This window comes from Puma concolor, chromosome A2, assembly GCF_028749965.1.
Source record: "Puma concolor isolate L17-30 chromosome A2, mPumCon1.1.hap2, whole genome shotgun sequence".
NCBI classification, from domain to species: Eukaryota; Metazoa; Chordata; class Mammalia; order Carnivora; family Felidae; genus Puma; species Puma concolor.
In genome coordinates, this window is record NC_141668.1 from 170,553,685 (window position 1) to 170,571,521 (window position 17,837).

Sequence of the window (17,837 nt, forward strand, 5' to 3'; positions counted from 1 at the left end):
GCTTACAAGCAGAGGTTCTCGGACCCAGACGCTCACGGGGAAGGCTCCCTGAGCTCCCACACAGCAATGGGGCTCCCTTCCCTATCTGGGGAATGCACTTCTTGTAGGAGTGCATCCTCTGGGCACACTGCACACTTTCAGGGGAAGAGGAAGGTCCCACTCACCTGGGGCCCGGGGGACACGTACTCAGGTCCCACTCACCTGGGGCCCGGGGGACACGTACTCAGCAGCCATCCTCTTCTCTTGGGAAAAGCAGGATCCGGGGCAGGCAGAGCTGCGGGAGGAGAAGGGACCGTGAAGCCCTGGCCCAGGCCTGTCCCTGATCCCCAAATCCTGGACCTGGACACCTCTGGCACAATCCAGGTGCCCCCCCCCCCCACACACACACACAGTGTGGACAACAGAAGCCAGGACAGAGGCCACAGGCCTGAATGGCCCCTTAACCCATGCATGGACCAAAATACGGAAGGTCTTGGAAGCTTACAAAGTATACCAATTCTATCACGGAGGAGTCTGTGCAAGTGTCCTGGGGCCACCGAAATAAACGACCACACGCTGGGGGCTTAAGACAGCAGAGATTTATTCTCTCACGTTCAGGAGGCCAGAAGTTGGATCAAGGTCTCAGGGCCAAAGCCCCAGAACAGGGTCCTTCCTGCCTCTTCCAGGTTCTGGGACTCCAGCTTCCCCTAGGCTTGTGGTCACATCCCTCCAGCTTCTGCCTCAGTGGTCACGTGACTGTCTTCTGACTCTGTGTCTCTCTTCTTATAAGGACGCCAGTCGTTGGATTAGACTCACCCATTCCCATATGACCTCATCTTAACTAATTACGCCTGCAAAGACCCCATTTCCAGATAAGCTCACATTCCAAGGTTCCGGGTGGACACGAATTTTGTGGGGAACCCCATTCAACCCAGTAGGACCTCCCAGCCTCGAAGCCCACAGGCCCCCACCCTTGGCGCCTCCCAGACTCATCTCTGCCTTCCCACAGCCCAGCCGGCTCCCTGGGGCCCCTCTCCCGGGCCCCCTCCTTTGCCCTGGACTCTCCTACCGGACCACCCCAGCTCTGCAGCAGGAAGGATCCAGATGCGCCTGTCCCACCCGGAAGGCACAGGCCGGACTGCGAGCCCTGCACACTCCCGGGAGGCTCCCTTCCCTTCCAGGCTGATTCTGGTGCTGCCTGGTGGCACCAAGGACCCTCTCTCGCCTCTCTGAGCCCTCCGTCCAACTAGGCCTTGACTTCTGGGCTTCTGAGTTCAGCTCAGATGCTCTGTTTTAGCCAGAGCCCTGCTAAGTCACTTCAGCTTGAAGCCCCCGCCCCGTGTCTGATCACCCTGGATATCCGGCCAATTTGGGGGTGGGGATCACCCAGAATGCCTGCAGCAGCAATCCTATCAGGTCTGTTCGGCCAGAATCCCCCGTGATGCGTCCTCACGGCAAGTGCCCGTCTGCTGACCCCCACCTACTCCCTTGCTATAAACCCCCACTTGTCCACACTGCATCGGGGATGGGGCCCAGGTGCACCAGAGGTCTTTCCCCACTGCAACAGGTCCTGAACGGGTTCTCGTGCTCTAAGGACTGTCTGGCTGTGGCCCTCTGTTAACAACATCCTGGAGCAGTCCTGCTCTGTCCCCACTCACTACACGTGAGCCACCAGCCTGCTCCGGGTGATGTCGTAGGCGTGAAGTCTCTTGTAAACGCAAATTCTCATGCAGACTCGTGAGGAATGGATAGAGGCCAGTTACCGGATACTTGGGACGGGCGTGATCTGGATTCCTGGATGAAAACTTCAAAAATCACCACCCAGCCCCGCTAATAGAAAATCACCATGGGATTTTCATGGGAACACCCCGGTGATCATCCCCGCAGACGAGGCCCACAGATGCACACGTCGTTACCGGGGACACTCCAAGGAGAGGCGGGACATTGGGTAGCAGGAAAGCCACACCTCCAAAATACTTGTTAATTGCCGCCATGGTGTTACCGCATCTGTAAATTCTTCCATGGTCCTCCCTCCAGGACGCGGAGCCTCCCCTCCCCCGCGCCATCCACGCGGGTTCACTCAGTGACTTGCTTCCAGCAAACAGTGCGGACAGAGTGAAGAGGAACTTTATTCGCGGAGAACCCTGGCGGACCCCGCCCTAGCCAAGTGATGAAGACCGGTGTCACTGTGATGAGGACAGGGCGCCTGCTGTGATGCCCCCTGATGTGACAGGACGCCTCTGGGCCACCTTCAGTGTAAGGTAACCTCAGTGTAATCAGGAGAAAACATCAGACGAACTCAGTCCAAGGGACCTTCTACAAAGCACCTGGCCACTGCTCTTGAAAAGCGTCGAGGCCACGCAAAACCAGGAAAGTGTGAGGAAAGGTCACACTGGAGGAGCCCCAGAAAACAAGGCAAGACGGCGAGATGGCGAGACGTCACCTGGGACCCCGGATGCGGTCCTGGGCCAGAATGAAGGTCCTGGGCTAGTGGAAAACCTGGTGAAATCTAAATGAAGCTTGCAGTCTGGTTAATATTCTGAACCAAGGCTGGTGTCTTGGTGGGTTGATGTGGCTTTTTTTGTTTAAGTTTATTTTGAGAGAGAGAGAGAGCGAGAGCGAGCGAGCAGGGGAGGGGCAGAGAGAGAGAGAGGAAGAGAGAGAATCCCAAGCAGACTCCACGCTGCCAGTACAGAGCCCGACGTGGGGCTCGATCTCACAAAGTGCGAGATCACGACCTGAGCTGAAATCAAGAGTCGGACGCTTAACCAACTGATCTGCTCAGGAGCCCCAGTGGGTTGATGTTTTTAAAAACGGTCCGTGGTAAGAACGCTTAACATGAGATTTATCTTAACAAATTTTAAGCGTAGAAGGCGCTGTTGCTGACCGTAGGTACGACATCGTCCGGTGGCCCTCTCGCACGTGCTCATCTTCCGTAACTGAGACTTGATGTTGCCCAGCCCCTTCCCTCGGCCCCTGGCGGCACCACTCGGGGGTCACGTCTTGGCTGTGATAAATGTCCCACAGTGAGACGTCAACATCAGGAGAAGCGTTCCCACTACAGCGATGTTAACCCTGAGGTAGCACAAATCGGTTCTTGGGACAGGGAGGGGAGAATGTAGAAAGTATTCTTTTACACGCATGCAGAACAGAGGCAGATACGGGCATGTCTCATTTCATTGCACTTCACGGCCACCGCGTTAAGACTGAAGGTCTGTGACAACCCTGCATCACCCCGTTGGCACCATTTTTCCAACAGCATTTGCTCACTGCGTGTTCCTGGGTCATGCGTCGGTGATTCTCACAAACTCATTATCTTTTTTTAACTTTATTTATTTTGAGAGAGAGAGGGAGAGAGAGAGAATCCTAAGCAGGCTCCATGCTGTCGGCACAGAGCCCGACGTGGGGCTCGATCTCACAAACTGCGAGATCATGACCTGAGCCAAAACCAAGAGTCGGATGCTTAACTGACCGAGCCCACCAGGCGGGTCTGCACTCATTATTCTTATAGTTGTTACGGTGATCTGTGACCAGTGATATGACTGGCTGACAGTTCACATGATGATAAGCATCTTGGAGCAGTTAAAGTACTTTCAAATTAAGATATTTACATTGTTCTTTTATTTATATTTTTGAAAAGGTAGTGGAGATTTTTTTAACGTTTATTTTTGAGAGAGAGAGAGAGCGCGCGGGAGAGGGGCAGAGAAAGAGGGAGACACAGAATTGGAAACAGGCTCCAGGTTCTGAGCTGTCACCACGGAGCCTGATGTGGGGCTCAAACCCACGAACCGCAAGATCATGACCTGAGCCAAAGTCGGAGGCTTAACCGACTGAGCCACCCAGGCGCCCCTACATTGTTCTTTTAGATACAGTGCTAATTGCAGAAGGACCGGGGACATGTAACTTTTACATGCACTGGGAAACCAAACAATTCATTTGACTTGTTTCGCTGGGGTCGTCGGGAACCGAACCCACAATATCTCCAACGTATGTCTGTACACATATATCTGTTGTCACAGGTTAATCTGTGTCCCCTCCAAATTCATACCTTCCAGTCCCAACCCCAGGACCTCAGACGGTAACTGTATTTCAAGATAGGGCCTTTAAAGAGGTATTAAGTCAAAATGAGGTCGTTAGGAATGGGCCCGGATCCAGTAAAACCAGTGTCCTTATAAGAAGAGAGGATTAGGACACAGACACGTGGAGAAGACAAGTCTGTGGTGGGAGCCGTGCAGCCCCAGCACCCAGACGCATCTCTGCTACAAAATTTTCATGGCGGGGGCGGGGCATCCGGGTGGCTCAGTTGGTTAAGGGGCCGACTCTTGAGCTCTGCGCTGACAGCGTGGTCTGTTTGGGTTCTCTCAATCTCTCTCTCTCTCTGCCCCTCCCCTGTTCACACGCGCTCTCTCTCAAAAAAATAAACATTAAAATTTTTTCATGGTGGGGGGGGGTCAATACCCACGTGCTGGCTTTGATCCTACGCTATCGTCAGGAGACAGGCCAAGGGGGCGAGCTGGGTGATGGGTGGGTGGGAATCCACCCCGTTTTTGCAACATTGTATGAGTCTATAATTAAGTCAAAGCTGAACGTTTAAGAAAATAGCCGCCTCCCCTCCAGGACAGGGGGATCAGGGAACAAGGTTCCTTGGGGTGAGGCTGAAGGAAGACACCGGCGGAGAGCACGCTCGAGGAGCGGTGGCGAGGCACTCAGGGCCTCCGCGCACGCCTCTTCCAGAGACGGCGACTCCCTAACAAAGAGCTCCCGTAAAGAACAGGCACTTGTCCAAAGGCGACACGCGAACGACCAAGCCGCATGGAAAGGATGATCGATCTCATGAGCCATCACAGAAATCAGACCCACAGTGAGGAGGCCCCTCCCGCCCAGCAGGATAACTGGAGGCCACAGGACAGGAACAGGTGTCGGTGAGGATGGGGGGGGGGGATGGCCACCCTGAAGCAAGGCCGGCGGGGATGGGAGGTGGGTCGCTGTCCTGGAAGACGGTCTGGCGGTTCCTCAAATGGTTAAACACAGTTTCCACTGGACCCAGGGATGCCTCTCCTACCGTCTGCCCGAGAGACACAAAAACACACGTCCACACCAAAACCTGTCCACGAATGTTCGTGGCAGCATGACTCGCGGTGGCCGAAGAGTGGAAGCAACCCCAGTGCCCATCAACGGATGAACGAGGAAGCACAATGTGGTCCAGCCGTACAGTGGAATATCACTCAGCCGCGAGCAGGAGCGAGGCGCCCACACCCGCTGCCCTGCGGTCAGACCTGAACACATGACGCTCAGGGAGGGAACGAGACACGAGAAGCCACACGGGGGTGTGAAACGTCCAGAACGGGATCATCCAGGGACAGGCAGGGGGCTCGTGGGGACTAGGGGAAGGAGGGTGACTGCTGATGGAGACAGGGTTTCTTCTGGGGTGATGGAATGTTCCAAAACTAGACAGACATGATGACTGCACAACTCTGTGAATACACGAGAAATCAATGAACTGCATACCTGAAATGAATGAATTGGTTTGTGGACTATATCTAAATAAAGCTATTAGCCAAAAATAAACCTAACAAACCTGGAAAAAAATACCATGGCTAACTCCAGTAAGCATGTGTAACTGGTCTTTTTTTTTTCTTTTTTGGACATGTAACTGTTTAAAAAAAAATTTTTTTTTAATGTTTACTTTTTTAAGAGAGAGAGAGACAGAGCATGAGCTGGGGAGGGGCAAAGAGAGAGGGAGACACAGAATCCAAAGCAGGCTCCAGGCTCCGAGCTGTCAGCACAGAATCTGACCTGGGGCTTAAACTCACAAACCCTGAGATCATGACCTGAGCCAAAGTAAGACACTTAACCGACTGAGCCACCCAGGCGCCCCATAACTGTTTAAATTATCAAGGGGGCGCCTGGGTGGCTCAGTCGGTTGAGTGTCCGACTTCAGCTCAGGTCACGATCTCACGATCTCGCGGTCAGTGAGTTTGAGCCCCGCGTCGGGCTCTGGGCTGATGGCTCAGAGCCTGGAGCCTGCTTCCGATTCTGTGTCTCCCTCTCTCTCTGCTCCTCCCCCGTTCATGCTCTGTCTCTCTCTCTGTCTCAAAAAATAAATAAACGTTTAAATAAATAAATAAATAAATAAATAAATAAATAAATAAATATTATCAAGGAAGGGGCGCCTGGGTGGCTCAGTCGGTTAAGTGTCCGACTTTGGCTCAGGTCATGATCTCACAGCTCGTGGGTTCGAGCCCCGTGTCGGGCTCTGTGCTGGAGCCTGGAGCCTGCTTCGGATTCTGTATCTCCCTCTCTCTCTCTCTCTCTCTGCCCCTCCCCCGCTGGCTCACGCATGCTCTCTCTCTCTCTCAAAAATAAATAAACATTAAAAAAAATTTTTTAATAAAAAAAATAAATTACCAAGGAAGACGTGATCTGTAAGGGCAACTTCTTTTACAGACCACTTATGAAATGAAACAGATAAAGTAGAACAAAAGTCTGAAAATCTAGAAGATGAGCCGGAGTGCCGCAGAGTTCTCGATGAGAGCCGGCCCCGCCTTGCTCTGCGCATGTAGCTTCAGCTACAAAGGGGAGCAGGCTGTGCCCGGCCATGCCCCCAGGGCATCAGACGTGTCTTTACAAGGACACGCGTGCTTCACCCTGACGAAACATCTGCTGATGACACTGAATCAGGTCCTCTAAAAGACACGCTCCAGTCCTGACCCTCTGGTACCTGTGAAGGTGACCCCATGTGCAAGCAGGATCTTCGCAGATGAGATGAAGTCATATAGGAGTAGAGTGGGCCCGATGCCACGGGCTGGTGTCCTTAAAAGAGACGCAGACACACAGGAAGAAGGCCATGTGACAATGGACGTAGAGGCAGGAGTGACACAGCTGTAAGCCGAGGGACCCCAAGCGTAGAGAGGGACCACAGGGAGCTGGAAGAGGCAGGAAGGGTCCTCCCCTGAAGGCCTGCTGACCCTGGATTTCAGACTCCTGGCCTCCAGAGTGTGCAAGAGGAAGTTTCTGGTGTTTCAGCCACCCAGTCTGCCCCGGGACGCTCACAAACACCAAAGGCAAACAGAGGGGCAGCGTTCCTTGCCGCCCCCCCCCCCCCCAACCCCCTAGCCTTGCTGCCAGGGAGCCTCACGCAGGGGATTCTGTGCGAGCACCTGAAGGCATCTACCACTGCCTCCCACACCGCGTGCACTTCCGCCTTTGCTCTTGGGACTTTATAAATATTTTTGTTAATGCCTGAGACACAGAACGAGACAGAGCATGAGCCGGGGGAGGGGCAGAGAGCGAGGCAGACAGAATCCGAAACAGGCTCCAGGCTCCGAGCTGTCAGCACAGAGCCCGACGTGGGGCTCACACTCACGAACTGTGAGATCATGACCTGAGCGGAGGTCAGAGGCTTAACCCACTGAGCCCCCCAGGCGCCCCGGCTCTTGGGACTCGAAGCCGCAGCTCAGGGCAATGGGTCCAGGTCCCCCAGCCCCTTCCTAGGTCTTGCAGAACAATTCTCTCCCATCGTCTGATGGTTCGAAGACCCTCCTACCTTGTGGCAGATGCCAGTGGTCCCTTCAGCCCCCTCCTTCACCTAGACCTGTGCCACATGGCTTGGGACCTTCCCTTTCAATGTTCAAACCACAGAAACCCATCATTTCTCCCCAGGAAGGGCCTGATGAGGCCAATGAGGAACTCCTCTAAGGATAAAGTGTAAGTCGGGATCTCCCTCTCAGCATTGTGAACGGTGGTTCAGGTCGTTCTCGCCGGGCGGGGCGGGGGGTGCTCTTCTGGGCACTGGGAGGAGTTGAGCAGCGTCCCTGGCCTCACCTACTCCACCCCAGGGCTCAGCAGGGTGGCAACCACAGATGTTCCTAGATACCACCACGGTCCCTTAGGGACAGAGGCACTCCCCAGTGAGATCTCCCTGGTTTAGGGGAGTCTACCCACCCCCAAGACACTTTGTGTGCCATCATTATCCGCTCTACGGAGGTCCCAGGAGACTGCACACAATTAAATACACACACGGGGGGGGGGGGTCACTCTGGTTCCTACTGTCTGACCCTTTGAGGATTTATTCTGGTGTCTAGTGAGCAGGGATCGGAGTCAACTGGTTTTCTAAATAATTAACATAGGGTGTCTCCGCCTCAACCCGGTGGACACTGGGGCCGGATCATTCTCTGGGGTGGGGCCGTCCTGGGCACTGCAGGGGGCTGAGCAGCATCCCTGACCCCCACCCACTCGATGCACTGCCGCCCCCCCCCCCAGCCCCGTCATGACAACCACCAACGACCCCAAGCACTGCCAAGTGTCTCCTGGGGGATGGGGCAGGCAGAATAGTCTGGGGGAGACCCCGGGTCAGCCAAGGAGCCCTAGTGAATTCATATTCCCAAGTCTGAACGTTCCGACCCCTCTCGGCCTTTAAGAGCAAATAGGGTTTATTCCATTTCCCTTTCAAGTGCGGCCCCTCCCTCACAGCAGAGCGCGCCCCCTGGGTCTCACGCTGGGGTCCCCCCGCCGGGCAAGGGTCAGATGTGCCATTCTGGGCGCTGGGCGGCTTCCGTCGCCTCGAGTGACAGACAGGACAAACGCCCATGGGAACGCCTCGGCCGCCCCTCCCGCCGGACCCCCGCCCAGGGCCCCGAACACCCGTCTTCAGGCGCGGTGACCCCGGGGTGGGCGCAGGTGCCAACCGGGGCGCAACGCTCGGGCGCCACCGGCTCCCGCCCGGGCCCGCCGCGGCCAGTCCCGGACGCCACCTCCCTCCGCCCCCCGGAGCCCGCGCCCCCGCCCCCTCCCTGCGCCCCGTTAACTCACGCCGCGCCGCCGCTGCCGCCGCCTCCCCGACGAGCGCAACCAGGACGGTCTCCGCAGTGCGCCTGCGCACCACGAAGCCGCGAACTACAAGTCCCAGGAGGCTCGGGGGTGGAGCTGGTGTTCCCCCGTCCCTCTGGGGCAACGAGTCGAGTCACAGCGCCATCTGCGGGCGGGAGGTGTCTCCGCAGGACTGAGAACTTCCTGCAGCTGCGCACAGCCGCCGGCCGCAAACGCGCGCCCGCGCCGTCGGGCAGGTGTGCGGGGGGCTCCGCCAGGCCTTAAATGAGGGGCAAATTGCCAGCCTTCCATTTGGCGCGGAGCCAGAGACATACAGATTTGCCTATTGGTTAACAAATCATGGAAACGTATAATCCGTTTTTTGCTTGGTGAAAGTGTTTTAATGATACTATTTCTTACTAATACCAATATGTTGATTTGTGTTATCAATAATATGTTGCAACAATAAAACTACCATAATTAACGTATTAATGTATTGGAGTTTAGTAATATCGAATGTTGTAATGAACTATAATATTCTGTACAGTACAGTAAATGTAACCAACCTTCTAGAGGCGTCTGGGTGGCTCTTGTCCACTCTTGGTTTCAGCTCAGGTCACGATATCACTGATTGGGTCTGAGCCCCGCCAGGGGCTCTGCACCGGCAGCGGGAAGCCTTCGTGAGATTCTCTCTTTCTCTTCCCTCTCTGCCCCTCCCCGCTGGCTCTGTCTCTGAAAAATAAATATTTAAAAAAATGTAGCCATCTAGTGATAAAACAATAATCAATTACATAAATATGTGATAAATTCTACATTTAAAGAATTCTTATTATTGGTCCAAATCGTGATATGTATTATATGTATTTCTGAATATTATTTCTCTTTTTTTAATGTTTATTGTTGAGAGAGAGAGAGACTGCACAAGCCGGGGAGGGGCAGAGAGAGAGGGAGACACAGGATCCGAAGCAGGCTCCAGGCTCCGAGCTGTCGGCACAGAGCCCGACGTGGGGCTTGAACTCACGAACCTCGAGATCATGACCCACGAACCCACGAACCGTGAGATGGTGACCTGAGCCGAACTCGGACGCTCAACCAACCAACAGAGCCACCCAGGCACCCCTTTTGCCTTTCTCACTCTTTCTCTCTATGCAATGCCCAAGCCCTGAGCTGCGTGTTTTCCTTGGAGAAGAAATGGGGTCCCCTGAAGTGGAGAGCAGTTGGCAGTGTTTCCTCCATTACAACTGATGCTTTACTGGAACCGGAGATGGTGTGTCACGTGACACGTCATTATAAACATCATGCTTGTGACTTTGTCATCCGATCTGGGGCAGAACGGATTAGGATCTTTTCTCCAGAGTTGCATCTTACTTGTTTCAAGCCTAGACTGGGAATCTAGTCTTCGAGTGGCTTTGATTTAAGTAGGATAAACATCAGGTGAAGGTCCCAAGGGTTGGATGAATTTGTGTAACAGATGGCCCAAGCCAACGCAACAATGCACATTATGTGTGTTATACCTGAATGTGTTCCCCACCCCAACCCACCCCCAAATTCTTAGGTTGACACCTGGTGGCCAGTGTGATGATATTAGGAGGTGGGGGCCTTTGAGAGGTGGAGTCATCACGGATGGGATTAGTGCCCTTATGAGAGAGACCCAAGAGAGCTCCCTCGTCCCTTCTGCCATGTGAGGACACAAGGAAGAGGTCGGCTCTCTGCAGCCTGGAAGGGGGTTCTCCCCTACCCGGGCCAGGACCCTTTATTATACCAGCCTGAACAGACTCAAGGTGTTCAATGATTTCCCAACCCCACTTTTTCAGTCTGGTTTTTCCAGTCTTAGCCCGTGATGCAGAAGATACGCTGTCCAGACTGCCTGTTTAGGACTGGAGGACCTGTTCCTCCTCGTACCTCTCCACACTGCTGCTGGCAGTCCTGGGCTTTCAGCCTTGATTAATAAAAAATAATAGCAGTGGTTCCCCGGGGTGGCTCAGTTGGTTCAGCGTCTGACTCTTGATTTTTCAGCTCAGGCCATGATCTGAAGTTTAAGCCCCACATCGGGTGGGTGAGTGAGTTTAAGTGTGAGTTTAAGCCCCACATCGGGTGAGCCCCTTCTCTCTCTCTCCCTCTCCCTCTTGCACCAATTCTCTCTCTCTCAAAAAAAAAAAAAAAAAATCCCTTTGCAGACAGCCTACTCCTCTACTGACCACTCCTTTGTGGTCTATTCAATAAACTTCTGTCTCCTCTTAAGAAGTCACTTTAATTGTTACTGGTTTAAATACCTAAATTAAAAGTCATAGATTGTCATATAAAATGGTAAGAAAATAAATCAAAAGGACATAACGATCCAAGATATTTATGCGTCTATTAACAGAGCTTCAAAATACACAAAGCGGGGCACCCGGGGGGCTCAGTCGGTTGGGCGTCCGACTTCGGCTCAGGTCACCATCTCACGGTTCGTGGGTTCGAGCCCCGCGCCGGGCTCTGTGCTGACAGCTCGGAGCCTGGAGCCTGCTTCGGATTCTGTGTCTCCCTCTCTCTCTGCCCCTCCCTTGTTCGTGCTCTGTCTCTCTCCCTCAAAAATAAAGACTTTTTAAAATTTTTAAATAAATAAATACAAACAAAATACACAAAGCAGAATGCAAGGAGAAATGGGTAAGTGCACACTTACCGTTGGAGATGATTTCAATATTCCTCGTATCAATCAGAGTTCCTGGAGGCAAACAGGGCGGTTAACTTTTAGGAACTGCGTTATGTGATTACGGGGGCTGACAAGTACAAATCCACAGGGCAGGCTGGAGACCAGGGAAGAGTAGCCGTTGTAGCCCAAGACCAAAGGCCGTCGTCGTCCTGTGGCGGGATTCCTTCTTCCTCGCTGGACCCCAGCCTTTCCTCCTTGAGGCTTCCAACTGATTGGATGAGGCCCCCTGACATGACGGAGGGTAATCTCTTCACTCAAAGCGGGCTGATTTAAATGGTAATCACACCTGGGTTTCCCAGGCGACTCAGTCCGTTGAGCACCCAACTTTGGCTCGAGTCATGATCTCACAGTTCATGAGTTCAAGTCCCAATTCGGGCTCACTGCTGTCAGCGCAGAGCCCGATTCAGATTCTCTGCCCCTCCCCCACTTTTACTCTTGCTCTCTCTCTCAAAAAATAAAAAAAAAAAAACCATTAAAAACAAATAAACGTTAATCACTTCTAAAGATTCGACCTCCGCAGCAACATCTAGACTGATGTTTGACCAAACAATGGGTACCATAACATACCCCAATAGATGCATAAAATTAATCACCACCCCCCCCCCAATAATTAACAGAACAAGTGGGCAGAACGTCAGCAAAGGTGTCGATTTAATCAACCCTATTGACAAACTTGACGGGACTGCCATGTATGAGACAGTCTAGCCAACAAGAGCCAAACACACATCCTTCCCAAAAGTGCACAAAACGGATGCAAAGACAGATTATATTCGAGGCCATAAAATTGTCTTCGATACATTCAAAAGGATTCAAGTCTTCCAGAATAAGCGTGATTGGCTAATGTGTATTAACACAGTACTGGGCTCCCTCACGCTGCTTCCAGCGGGGGAAAACTGGACCCCACTCTTCTCTTCCCCTTCAGATCCCTGAGGGGCCTTTGGATCTGCCCTTGAATGGCAAAGCTCAGTTTCCAGCTGTGCATCAGATGGCCTCCAGGGATGCTGTTCTGGTCCCAGACGTGGTGGCCGTGTTGCCGCATGGTGGCCGGACCTGGGTGGGGCCGTGTGTCTCAGATGATAGGAAGGGGAGCAGTTCCTCTGGGATTTGAAGAGGAAACAGTCAGGAAAGGTATCTTGCACAGCCTTGTACGGAGGGGATTCCCTCCACAGGGCGATTCCAACCTCTCTCAGAATGGATTCCCAGAGTCAACGATTTAACAGCCAACGTGACTATCGTTTGTAGGGACACCAGTTCTCCGATCAGCTTCCGCGTAGGTGGGATGAACACCATCACCACACAGAAGGTGTGGGCCAGGCCACCCCGCGGGACTTCACCGCCGGTGGGAGAGACTCCACGCTTGACGCTTTCCAAGGGACTCTTGCCTTTTCACACCAGAGTCCTGAAATTCCTGGTTTCTCACGTTTGATACAGACGGTTAACCCTCCTGAATACCCACAAGACGTCATCCTTAGGGAACGCTGGCGATTTTATTTCAGGTGGTCATCGCCAGGATCCGCCTGCAACGTTTTGGAGGGATGCCCACAGGATGCGTCTTTGGAGGACACACGCCCGCACTTCTTTGACAGAGTCCCGTGTGGCTCCCATGCCCTCCACGAGACGCTCTTCGCCCGGCCAGAAACGGGGTCTGTGGGTAACTCGAAGGGTCCGACGGTGCCCCAAGTGTGACCACTGCCACCGCCGCGTTTGGAGCCTCAGAAACCGCAGTCCATCGAGAATGCCTGCTGGCGACAATATGCCCTCAGAAGGCCAAAGGGGCTCGGTTTTAATGAACTGGCGTTTTCCTCAAGAGTTGTGGGGATATCTGTGGTTGCATTTTCTAGGCAAGGACAAAGAGTGCCTGAGCTGGAAATGGCCCTGAAGTAGACGGTGCCTCTGGGTGCAGGAGATTTCATAAAGCAGAACTCGGTATCTATCCTTTGCTGCCCGGAGAATCTTCATAACCAGTCAGATCTGCTTTGGTCAGCGGGATGGATCTCCCAGCCATGATGTCTTGTAAGGATGGTGTGAAACGAACCAAGTCCCCCTTCGTGCAACTGCTCTGAAGAAGAGTTTATCCATTTTTAAATTTAAATTTTTTTTTTCAACATTTATTTATTTTTGCGACAGAGAGAGGCAGAGCATGAACGGGGGAGGGGCAGAGAGAGAGAGGGAGACACAGAATCGGAAACAGGCTCCAGGCTCTGAGCCATCAGCCCAGAGCCCGACGCGGGGCTCGAACTCCCGGACCGCGAGATCGTGACCTGGCTGAAGTCGGACGCTTAACCGACTGCGCCACCCAGGCGCCCCTCCATTTTTAAATTTAAATCTATGAGCACTTTAAGGGAAAGCTATTGCTCTCTCCTTTTTTACAAATGAAGACATTGGTTCTTAAAGGGTCAACTACACAGGAGCTTTAAAATGTAAGTTTTTAAGTTTACTCATTTATTTTGAGAGACTTAGAGAGAGAGAGCGGGAGAGGGGCAGAGAGAGAGGAAGAGAGAGAGAGAATTCCAAGCAGGCTCTGCATTGTCAATGGAGAGCCTGATGCGGGTCCCGAACCCACGAACTGAGTGATCATGACCTGAGCCGAAGTCAAGAGTCGGACACTTAGCCAACTGAGCCCCCCAGGTGCCCCTAAAGTGTAGGTTTTATTATCTAGGTATGGCGGGGCCAACAGATCAGGAGAGAGCTGCCGTGGAAAAGACAGTTCGTTGCCGACACTTCCCAAATGGAGGGAGCATGCCACTGGTGGGGAGCACTCCAGGAAGCACCAGGATCCATCAGGAGGCAGGGGTGTGGGGAACACGGGCGGGGACCTTCATTGTGGTTTCCGTGGGAAGAAACAAGTGAGGCGATCAGACACAGCAGGTTTAGGATTCACTGATGTGAAGAATCTCAGCGGGCTGGGGAGCGTATGTGTTGTCCCTAGTCGTCTGGAAACTGGCCCTGGAATGGTTACGGCAGGGGGAGAGTGACCCAGATTGTGAGAGCCCCACATAGGAGGCGATGGGGCATAGACCTGGAATTGATGGGTTTGCATATGAAAGGGACACTGCAGGTTGAGTTGTTACCGATCTTTAGGAATTAGCCCCGGGAGGGGTTGTCCCCTCCAGGATCAGGGAGGTCTCAGAGATCAGAGCACCAGAAATAAAAGGCAAGGTTAACACACCAGCTCCCAGGTCCTAGAGTAGTCTGGATTTGAACCCAGAATTTTCTGAATCCCTATCAGATGCATAGATGGAGCACCTCAGTCGGTTAAGCGTCTAACTTCGGCTCAGGTCGTGATCTCACGGTTAGTGGGTTGGAGCCCCGAGTCGGGCTCTGTGCTGACCTCTCAGAGCCCAGAGCCTGTTTCAGATTCTGTGTCCCTCCACCCCATTCGCGCGCACTCTCTCTCTCTCTCTCTGTCTCTCTCAAAAATAAATAAACATAAAAAAGTTACCAGATGTGGGGCGCCTGGGTGGCTCAGTCGGTTGGGTGTCCGACTTCTGCTCAAGTCATGATCTCATGGCTTGTGGGTTCGAGCCCCGCGTCAGGCTCTGTGCTGACCCCTCAGAGGCTGGAGCCTGCTTTGAAGTCTGTGTCTGTGTCTCTTTCTTTGAAAGATGACAACAGTGCTGGTGACCAGGTTTCTTTGGACAAGAAAAGAAAATATGTGGAATGATAACGATATTCTTAACTATGGAAATTTTCCATTGGGACTGGGACTTGCGATGGAATGACATAGTATGTACCCCTGGCAAGCTCACGGTCAAGGTTAGGGCAGAGGGACCATCCAGGAAGACACGACTGAGTGGGCCGTGGGGCTTCTTGAGGTTGGATGCCATCTCAGTGTTGGATTTATACTTCACACAGATGTTTGAGGAGAGCATTCCATCAGCACAATCACAGATTCCATCTCATTTCAGGTCCAGATTTATGGGGAAGAAAAGACCTTTCAATTTACGTAGACTTCTTTCTTACTCATTGTCCAGGGGCTAAATACCACACTCACACATACAGATAATTTTTCTGTAATTTTTTATTAAGCTAGTATTCTGTGGAGAACCTTGTGATTCCTACAGATTAACTAAATAGACTGACTTCTTAAACTAAGCCGTTTGAGGGGCGCCTGGGTGGCGCAGTCGGTTAAGCGTCCGACTTCAGCCAGGTCACGATCTCGCGGTCCGTGAGTTCGAGCCCCGCGTCGGGCTCTGGGCTGATGGCTCAGAGCCTGGAGCCTGTTTCCGATTCTGTGTCTCCCTCTCTCTCTGCCCCTCCCCCGTTCATGCTCTGTCTCTCTCTGTCCCAAAAATAAATAAACGTTGAAAAAAAAAAAAAAAAAAAAAAAAAACTAAGCCGTTTGAATGTGCAGATACCTGATAAACACCTGGGGCTAGACCATGTATCACATTAAATGAATGTGCCCCTACGTTTAAACTACATATTTTGATCTAATTTAACTGTTTCTTTATTGGTGGCATTTGAGTTGTTTTGAACTTTCCATTATTACAAATAATGCTACAATGAACATTTTACGTACAGCTTGACCAAATGTGTGTGTACTTCATCAGACCCCTAGATATGGGATGTTGGGGTGGAGTGTATTTACATCTTAAATTTTAATAGATAATATCAAATTACCCCCCGTAAGGCTTTGTCAGTTCACTCCTTATCCCAATCCTGATATTATCACATTTTTAAAAATGCTTCCAATCTGCTGGGTGCCTTATTGCGTGATCTAATTAGATATTTCAGTGCTACCCACATCTCCTGTGTTTTGGAAGTGCGAATTTAATTGTTATTTGGCCCATATGGCTTCCATTCAGCTTTGCGATATGGATTGATATACCTTCTCCCCCCCACCCCTAAAACCATGGACCTATTTTCACTTACCTGTTATTTCCCTGATCATATGTATTGTCATTGTCGGGTCTGCAACACAGCAATTTTTGTCCATGTGAAAACACTGTCATTATCTTTGTGAACCATTGGCACTCCCCCTGCTGCTAGTAAGACACGTGTCTGTTGGCAGAACTCGTTTTCAGACTCCCTTCTCTGTGCGCAGCGAGGGCTGTGGTCCCGGGTTTACGAAAAACCCTCAGGAGAGGATGCCTGCCTATTGCTCGCAACGCCCTTGTCCACATGGGGAGGGTTGCAGTCAGACAGGTGGGCACCCGCAGAAGCATTTTCTCTGAACACCCCCCAAGCCTTCCTTCTCAGCCCACTGGACTGGCCGTGTCTCGTGCCTTTATTCTTACATCACTCGTTCCTTCAAGAAGTGCGTTCTGTCAACCCGTCATAATAACTATTAGGACACTTTCACTCGTTTGGAATGCCCTCGCCACTGCCTAGAATCCTACGTAGGGCCTAATCAGGAACTCTCTACCCTTGAAAGGTCATTGAGCCCTAATGCAACTCAGCAGCTACGTTTTAAGAAGCCAAACGCTCAAGTTTCAGGAGAAGGGTACAGCAACTGGGCGGAGGTGAGCTGTCCAGGTGCTGAAACAAGATACGGAGTGAGACAGGCGCCAATTAAGAATCGTCTTACGTTGCAATAAACTGTACCTGTGCTCTAAATGGACACAGCATAGATCAGAAAACCGTTAGCGATCTAAGCCAGACACACTGCAGAGCAGACACGAAAAGAAAAACTGTTGCCGCTGTTGGCTACCCCAAGAAATTCTAAAGGAAATCACTGTTGCCTCCACTTACGCCAGGAAGTAAGAACCACGTGACGCCTCCAAGTGCTCGGTTCCAAAGAGAAGCCTTCAGGTGAGTACTCTAGTCCAGGGCACCAAGGTCAGGTGCCTGCACCCTTGCTGCAGCGGAGAGCTCTAATGTGAGCTCTGAGTCCTACCTCAGAGGTAGAGTATTCATGAGATGTAACTTTCTCCACACGTAAGAAGGTTAATCCCGAAATCAAGCCCAGCCATCAAGAGAACACATCTAATACACAATCACACACCGAGTCTCTTCTCTTGCGGGAGTTATTTTGAGGAAACTTTTGCTTTCAACCCACACGGCCACCCCATAGGGTATTATCATGACCATGATTTTACTAAAATAATTGAAAACATGTGGAAAAGTAAACGCCTTTGTAAGCCGCAGGGCCAAGATTTGACTCTGAACGTACGGATTCGGAATTGGCTTCTCTTTCAGTAACCACCCTGGAGTGTCACAGCCCAGTGAATGAAGGGTTGCAGATCAACGGAGTCCTTCACCATTTTGTGAAAGGCTGTATGAGAAGCTTGTATTGGGAGCTGGACCAGGACACAGGGAATGAACACGACAGTCTTGAAAGATCTGGGAATGGTTGCCAAAGGAAATGATGCTTGAGCTGAGTTTTTGTCCCTCCTGACCCCCCATACACCTGTTT

At 52.0% G+C, this 17,837-nt stretch overlaps 1 protein-coding gene across 1 annotated transcript in view; it reads right to left on the reverse strand.

Annotated features, from left to right (window-relative positions):
- The window catches only part of ZNF554 (zinc finger protein 554), a 36,850-nt gene that overhangs the window by 8,136 nt on the left and 10,877 nt on the right, over positions 1-17,837 (reverse strand). Inside the window, exons 5-7 of the mRNA XM_086682988.1 lie at positions 11,450-11,491; positions 8,791-9,067; positions 202-274 (exon numbers count right to left, since the gene is read on the reverse strand). Of these exons, the coding sequence (XP_086539114.1) occupies positions 202-274; positions 8,791-9,067; positions 11,450-11,491 (392 nt within the window). The remainder of the gene's footprint in view (positions 1-201; positions 275-8,790; positions 9,068-11,449; positions 11,492-17,837) is intronic.